Source organism: Hydra vulgaris, chromosome 06 (assembly GCF_038396675.1).
Source record: "Hydra vulgaris chromosome 06, alternate assembly HydraT2T_AEP".
Taxonomy (NCBI): domain Eukaryota; kingdom Metazoa; phylum Cnidaria; class Hydrozoa; order Anthoathecata; family Hydridae; genus Hydra; species Hydra vulgaris.
The window spans coordinates 26,260,474-26,268,994 of NC_088925.1; the positions used below are offsets into that span (position 1 = coordinate 26,260,474).

Consider the following 8,521-nt stretch of genomic DNA (forward strand, 5'->3'; position numbering starts at 1 on the left):
CAAGCGTCAAAGAAATCGTTAAAAAAACTAAAAAAATACTTTTTGAAAATCTTCAAACTAAATATTTTGCTGATAATAAAAATTTCAAGGAGTACTCACATCTTAATGAAAAGATTGTTTCAATTGAAATTGATTCTATAATATTAGAAAATAAAGATGCGGCCAAAGCTTTTAACGCATATTATAAAGATACTACCTAGTTAGTGGTATCCAACTGGGTCCCATCTGAGATTAGTCTAGACTTTCGACGTAAAATCATATATTGAACCCAGATTTGAGAGTCGCATTTTTTGCTTAACATAAAAAAGCAAGGGTACTATTTAAATTTATTACTTATAAATGCAATAGGCTGTATTAGGCGCATGAATACCAAGTCTGACATATATATATATATATATATATATATATATATATATATATATATATATATATATATATATATATATATATATATATATATATATATATATATATATATATATATATAGATATATATATATATATATATAGATATATAGATATATATATAGATATATAGATATATATATAGATATATATAAATATATATATATACATCTATATATATATATATAGTTTAAATGAATCAGTTTAAAAAACAGATTTAGGTTTCTTAATACTTTTAAACAACAATAAACTATTGTTATAAAATTATTTGATTTGAAACTGTTCGACAATAGTTCAATTCTTCTTTAGTAGTTCTATTATTACGCTAACACGATCGCATGGCAAAACTCTGTTTTAACTGTATCAATTTCTTTCTTTGGTGCTTTCATACAATTTTACTCTAATGTTATTAACTCAAAATAAAGATTTGAATAATATAGTCATGCATTGCATATATACTTACAAAGAAATATAGTATCAAAATATTAATTATTAATATTAACTAGAACAATACTATGCCGTCCGCAATATCTTTAACATAAAAAACATGCAATAAGCAAGCTAAAATTCAAGTAAAATCACAAGCTGACTGAATATAGTATATAAATCATAAACATGTAAGCTAACCAGAGCCGAATTTAAGTAGAGACCCAGGAAAGGAAAATTAATTCTTACTATTGTTTATTGTTCACAATTATTACCTCTATGCAATTTTTAAAACAAAATACTAATACTACTTAATCTCTTAAACAAATAATTTATAACAATTGTTAAAAAATAACATAAACAAATAAAATACAAAAAAACACATTGGAGAACTGAATCTTCAATATGACGCAATTTATAATGCTGTTAAAATCTTTTCAGTTGCTATCATCAGTTTGAATCGCAAGTGCTGACAGGCAGTCTGCAGGAAATCTAACTTTTGTTCAACGGGTAATTTTTGATGCTACAAAGTTTGACATGAATAGACTTGAATAAAGTTTTATTGATACTGACTGTTTTAAAATTTATAAAATTTAAAATTTATAAATTTTAAAACAGTCAGTATCAATAAAACTTTAACTATTTTTTTTTTGCTTTTTGTTTTTTGTTGTTGTTAAAGTGCTCCCAGAAGTCTAATCACAGAGCACCGCAAGAGAGTATTTAACTAGGAAGTTGACGCTTCTTTCCTTACCAATGTTGCTTAATAGGCTAGGGCCGGCCATGAACTTCTTGGTTCTGAACTGTAACCGCTGCGACACGGCTGCACAATATCTAATTAAATAATATTATAGCTTAAAATTAATTATCAGTAACAAATTAAACATATTAAAAAAATTAAAAATAATTTTAGTTTAAACTTATATTGCAATAAAAAGTTTGTTGTTAAGCTTATTATCACAATGAAAATCTATTTACGGTTATAACCAAATGTGGAATACATACAATTACATTTATGGTTATTCAAACATTAGGAAATTCAATTATCTAGGACCAAAATTTTTTTTTTAATTTTCATGTTGCACTTGAGGTACATTTTATGGTTGCTATTTTTAATTTTATTTTACGACATATTGTTAAAAAAATATAACACCTTGTAATAAATTGATTGTAAACAACATTATAGATGTCTTTTGAACTTTACTACGGTGTAATTTATAAGTTTACGTGAAAATGCATGCTACCAAATAATAGTAAGTTTTTTTATTGAAATGATATTGCATAAACAACATACATGCTTTGCCATGTATGATAAAGCATTTATAATAGATAAATATGTAAATATTAATCTATTAATCAACTGATAATGAAGATATAAATAAAAATTATAATAAAATACCATGGCGGTACCAAATAAAGTTTATGTCAAACCCCCGCAAGTGAACCATTTTATGGGAGATTTAGCTTTTTTTTTTTTGAGTCGAAATTATTCGACGCCTTAGCTTTTAATTAACATTTGTTTAAAGTGATGTATTTTCTGTTGGTCATCATAATTCATCACAAACTAACTCTAAAAACAAAATATAGTTACTATTAAATCTTTTAAAATAAAGAAATTTCTCAAAGACTTACACAAAAACAACATAAATAAATAATGTATTATCAAAAAAACCATTGTTGAAGGTAATTTTTTTAATAGCACTCATACTATAAATAATTACGAATACAAAATTACAATACAATAACAAAGATACAACTATTTATGCAATTTACACATATTATACAAATTTGTTTCCAATATTTTTAAATTAATATTACCATCATATTTATATCAACTTGTCACAGTCCTACATTTCATTTAAAATGTTATTTTACTTTTACAAAAATATAATGTAACAATGCTTTTCTTACATCTCCAGTTGCCATTGTTTATATCATTTAGACTTAAACATTTTTTAACGAATTTTGATTGTAGCAAGGTTAATACTGGGAACATTAAAGAATAGTTTTTTACTTTTAATTTATGATGTTAACAATCAGGTTTAGCTGGAGTAATAATGGCAATAGTAATTATGGAAAAGTACGCCTATTCACGTAATATGTTTTTAATATTCGCATAGTATGTTTATATCTTCACATCTGTTAAAACTTTGCTTGCTGTATTATTTTTACTTAATTCAATTGAAATCTGGTTTGAAGTACCCATTTTCAAACATTAAAAGTTTAAAAAGTTATTTATATCGGTAACGGCATATAGATGTTACTCCAACACAAAAGCAATCGCTTTTGAGCATAAGCAAAACTTTATTCACATATTTTTGAGCAATTGCTATTGCAGCTAGCATCTGCTTTTAGCTTTTACTTTAACTCAGAGTAATTTCTTGTGAGCAATTACCCTTTTTTGTTTACGCGGTCTGATGATCTGTTCAAACATAATACAAAAAAATGCTGTAAAAAGACTACTCAGCCTAGTTAAAACTAATTATAGATCATTCGGATTGGAAAAGATTTGCATTTCCTAAAAACAAGAGTTTACGTTTTTGAACTTCAATTTTTTGTGTTTTTTGCTTATTTTCGGCTATTACTGTTATATATTTTTAAAAAGTAAAATTTAAGTTTTTCTTATACAAATTATCATTTTTTTATAAATCTTTTTTTAACCTAAGTATCACACAAAACAAAACTGCCACTAAAATACATTAAACGCATCGGGGCGGCGTCATAAAAACAGTTTAAAGAAATGTGTTAAGTATTTGCATTCCAAAAATGTCTCTTTTATTTAAAAGTAAAAAGTTTCCTTGCTTACAGCATTAAAATAATCAATAAAAGGCTAAAAACCTCATATTTTATCTTTTCGTAAACAGTAAAAACGTTCAAATCAAAGTTTTCCCTCATAGTAATTTACTTCCATAATCTCTTTGTAGTTGTTTGAATAAATTACCTAAAAGAAACGTTTCAGCTTTTATATAACTTCTGCCCAATAGTATTAGGGTGAGTTTTCATTCATCCTTTTTTCTACGGGAACGGGACAAGGAAGGGAAAAATAATCACGCGAGCATGCGCAGTTTTCCATTAGACAAACTAAAACTTATACTATGCATGCCCACGAGATTACTTTTCCTTTCCCATTCCCGTTCCCGTAAAACAACGAATGAGTGGAAAACCACCTGTAAGCTAAAACTTGAAACTCGTAGATAATAAAATAACCGAATATTCGTAAATAAAATATTACAATGAGCTTCAACATTTTTTATAAAATAAACCAATAAGAACGCACACAAAATAAAACGGCATTTTATGAAAACGAAAGAGCCTAAACTTGCTATTTTTCTTCGGATATCTCCTTAACTACGTTGAGTAGTCCTTAAATTTTTTTTCAAGACACAAGAAATCAAACCTTGTTATTACCTTAAACAATGGTGTAGGTTTGGTATGATTCTAATTATTTGAAAATAGAAAATTTAGAGAAAGGAAGAAAGACATTAGTTTAGCATGACCTGCTTACCCATTGTAATCTAGGCAGTTTTCTCTCAGCAAAATTCTATCTATGAACCCCCGCATGAATTCGCTAGTTTTTAAATTACTTAACGTTATATAATATTTAATGGAGTTGTGCTTAAATTACTTGTTTTAACTTTTACTTTACCTTACAACAAAAAATATTTAAGATATTATTTTTACAGTATATTTTAGCCACAAATAAAATATTTACATTTTTCCTCTTAACATATTTATAATATGTTCAAGTATTTTGGGAAATAAAATTACTTGAACTTTTCGTTGTAAAAATTTGCAGATCATTGCAGCCCATCTTACTGAAATATGGGAGCAAACATTGCTTTTCAAAAAAACAAGTCATTCAAGTTTTTATAAACTAAGATTTCTTTTTCTTATTTTCATCTTAATGTTTAATATTTGGTTTTTTATTTGTACTGCTAAAACATAAATTACATATTATATGTTTAAATAAAATATTTAACCTATAATACGTAAATTTGTTTATATGCTTCTCTTTTTTATTGGTATATAGTTTCCATTACTTTGTTATGTAGCAAGATAGTATATATTTGTAACATCTTTTTCATCTTTTTCAGTACTGGCGTAATCGTAAACATTGCAGAACTGTATTTCTTCGTAAAATGTATTTTTTTTATCTTCTTTTTTAATCGAAACATAATGTTTTTGAAGTTCGATATCCGCATACTGACTTGTTGCTTCTACTGTATTTGAACAATTGGAGGTTGGGGCTAGATTAACTGATTCATTCACGTTTTGTTGGGTTAGGAGATTTTTAAAAGTTATCTTATCAGAAATACTTTTTGCTTTTTTTGAAAAAAAAACCTTTATAATTTTCTTCTTATAGCAAAAAACAACTATCGTCAACATCAAACTAGCAGCAATAGTCAACAGACCTCCAATCAGAGCGAAATTTTTTGTTTTAAATGCCATATCTGATCTTGCTTGTAAACCTAAAACAAAATTGATTTTTATTTTATCTGTTTTCTCACATTAAATATATATTTAAATCTTTTAATTTATTCTTCTTTTTTTTTTTTAAATGTTTGTATGACAAATTGCTGAATTAAAGCTTACTACTTCATTTATAAGTGTTTTAAAGATGTTTAACATAAACCCCTGGTGTCGCCCGTTATAAAACCATGGGGCTGGCTAGGTGAAGGCTTCTCTGTTACATGAGGTCATGTAAAAGAGAACTGCTAAAATTAAAAATTAAACTTTTTAAAATTTGTCATGGGGGCTATATTATTTAAATGATCTATTTTTTAAAAGTTTGACTTCTGAAAATATTTACCATAATTTTCTAAATATGTATCATGCCTAGTGCCTCTACCACTATTATAATCGTAAGTAGAATCATTGCAGTTTATTTGTGTAATTAAAATTGATGATCAAATAATCTATTGTTAATAGGCTGCATTACTTTTTAATAATTTTATTTCGTGTTTCAATTTTTTTATTATATTTGATATTAATTTCTTCATAAAATTATTAGGATATTTCATTCGTTCGCCATTTCATTAGATTTTTTAAACTAGATCGGTTTTTTATCATAAATGCGCAAACACACTTTGCCATTAACTAGTTTTAAGAAAACTTCTACAATCTTATTCATAACTAAATTTTGAGTTCCTAAATATTGTATTTGTCAAATTTTAAATATAAAAACTTTTTCACGGAGCGTTTTGAGAAGTTCATTCATTCCCGAGCCTTTCCATTTTTTGCAAAAAAGTGAGCATTAATGCTGTTTTATCTTTTTATTTTTTTATTTAACTGAGTATTTACCTAAAATAGAACAGACACAAGGATTACAATTTTTTTGAAACTTTGATTTTCTACTAGAACAGAGAAACCCAAATATTTTTGAAACTTTGTGTTTCTGCCAAACAGAGAAACCCATATTTTTTTTAAACTTTGATTTTTACTACAACACAGAAACCCGAATTTAGATTAGTTGTAAATATTGTTTTTTAGGTTTTATTATTTTCAGAAAAAAATCTATAATATAAAAGGCTTTGTTATAAACTTATTCAATGAAATCCAGTAGCTTACCAAATTAGTATCAAACATAATAGTATAAAGTTAATAAAATTTAAACTAAAGTAATTATAAAACATACCTTTAAACTTTATGGTATAATTTGTAAAACTCAAGTTCACGAGTGTAAACGGGAATGAAGGTTCACTTTCAAAAGCACATGGATCAACACAACGAATTACAGTCCTAAAGTTTTTTATTATGCGGCTTTTTTTTATCCAACAATTAAATATTTCACTGTCGATTGCATTGAAAATAAGAACTGACCCTTTAGATATTTGAAGATTATTTGGTACGTACGAAGTCAGATTAATTTTCTTTATTGTATTTTCACTATTAGAGAGACTTATTGTGTAGTTATTTACAATAATTTTATGATTTTTTATTTCCAAAACTACTAAGAGAACATCGTGTATGCCTTTTAGCTCAAATAAAACATTGTTGACTGTAATAGATGCCTTCCATTTGTCATCAAAGCAGGGAAATTGTTGGATTATCCAGCGAGAACGTTTAGCGTTTAAAAATACTAAAAAATTAAATATACACATATAGCAATAATTGGAAAGTACATAATTAAGTTTTAGAAATGTAATCAAATCCAAAAACAGAAAAAATAAATGTTTAACAGTTTGAATAAATACCTTAAAAAAATTAAATAAATTTTAATTTAAATTAGTTTAACTGTAGAATATTTATTGGTGCTTACGCACCGATAAAGATTGCATCAAACAAGATATATGGTGTGTAAGAGATAACTGAGCAGTTAAAAACTCGCTTAATTAAGAATAGGACTGCTATAAATTATGCCCAATTAAAAACGAAGTAAAATGTCAGAGATTCATTTCAATATCTTTTTCATTCAAAAGATATTGCTTTCATTCTGTTTCTGAGCGATTAAGGTTTGCTTTTAAGAGGAATTTCTAATTTTGTTGGCAATTTAAATATTATCTGATTTAGGTGTTTCCATAATAACGCTACACTTAATTTGTTTTAAAAACAGTTGGAGTTGGTTTTTTTGCTCGTCTATAATACCATTGCTCGGCTTTCATTTCATTGCTTAAAAGCTCTGCGAAGGAAAAGTTGTGACGTTTACGTTTTGTTTCTTTACATGTGAATTTAGCGCTGCTAAATAACGTAAAAAATAACAGATACAAAAACGACTTAACATCTGCATATTTGTATAAAGTCTGTAAAAATCTGTATTAAATTTGCATTAAAGTCAAGTTTTTCTTTTCATGCAAAAAAGTATACAAAATATCCTGAACTTAATAGTGTTAACTCAAAATTATTCGCAAAAACAAAATTAGTTAAAAAAAGATAAGCATCAAACTTAAATACTTTTTTTTTACAATAAAGTTTATATTTTGTATAATGTAATTCAAACTTTCTTACCACATTTAGTTAGTTTCATTAAGTATTTATTTTTTGAGTGAAGTTATTCAAATTTCAACAAAACAGACAAATGTAATATTTGTTACCTGCAGTTTCAAGTTGCATCTGAACTTCATAAAACAGGAAAATAACTGCTATTGCTAAAATATAATTACTTCTTAACATTAAAATCATTGTGTATCTCTAATATTTTGTTGTTGTTGTTTTTGACTGAAAAATTACATCAAAACTCTTTTAAAACTTTTATAAGATTAATTTACAGACGTCATATCCTTTTTGTTCAAGCATAAATAAAATTTTGTTTCTCTTTCAGAATGACGTAAACTTTTTGTTAATAAAACTTAGGTATTAATTACGAATAAATGAAATGAAAATATTCTCAGAACTTGTAATAGCAAATTTCAAATACATTTTATTTTATTAAACTGAATACTTAACCATTTTGTCATCTGATCACGTTTTTATTTGAAGCATTAAAAGTTAGATTCAAAGATCACTGTGGAAAACTTTGACAAAGTTCTTTATAAGGTTAGTATTATAGGTTTAGCTTTTTGAAGAACTTTTTCTCATAATAAATGCTCTTTTTTAAAAGTTGTGAAAAAAATTGTCTTTCATTTTATTTCACACATGCTAAAATTGTTGGGTTCGGAAAATGTATCTGCGCAGATCTGCGCAGACAAAATATGCGCATATCTGCGCAGACGCCGAAGTCAGCGCAGACACTTTAACGGAAACGAAAAATTCAAAT

At 26.2% G+C, this 8,521-nt stretch overlaps 1 protein-coding gene across 1 annotated transcript; it reads right to left on the minus strand.

The window, feature by feature from the left end:
- Nucleotides 1-4,613: 4,613 nt before the first annotated feature.
- Nucleotides 4,614-8,015, minus strand: LOC136081749 (uncharacterized). The gene is made up of 3 exons (XM_065799720.1): nt 7,860-8,015; nt 6,464-6,907; nt 4,614-5,297 (listed from the first exon to the last, which is right to left on the minus strand). Exons 1-3 carry the CDS (start codon nt 7,945-7,947, stop codon nt 4,873-4,875), a joined length of 957 nt encoding a protein of 318 aa, XP_065655792.1. The 5' UTR covers nt 7,948-8,015; the 3' UTR covers nt 4,614-4,872.
- Between the last annotated feature and the right edge of the window lie 506 nt (nt 8,016-8,521).

Bases quoted from the DNA above. Each gene is read 5' to 3' on its own strand.
- LOC136081749 (XM_065799720.1), bottom strand. From the start codon at position 7,947: ATGATTTTAATGTTAAGAAGTAATTATATTTTAGCAATAGCAGTTATT. The intron at 6,908-7,859 runs GTAACAAATATT...TTAATTTTTTAG, and splicing joins GATGCAACTTGAAACTGCAG to TATTTTTAAACGCTAAACGT. The intron at 5,298-6,463 runs GTATGTTTTATA...ATTTTGTTTTAG, and splicing joins TTATACCATAAAGTTTAAAG to GTTTACAAGCAAGATCAGAT.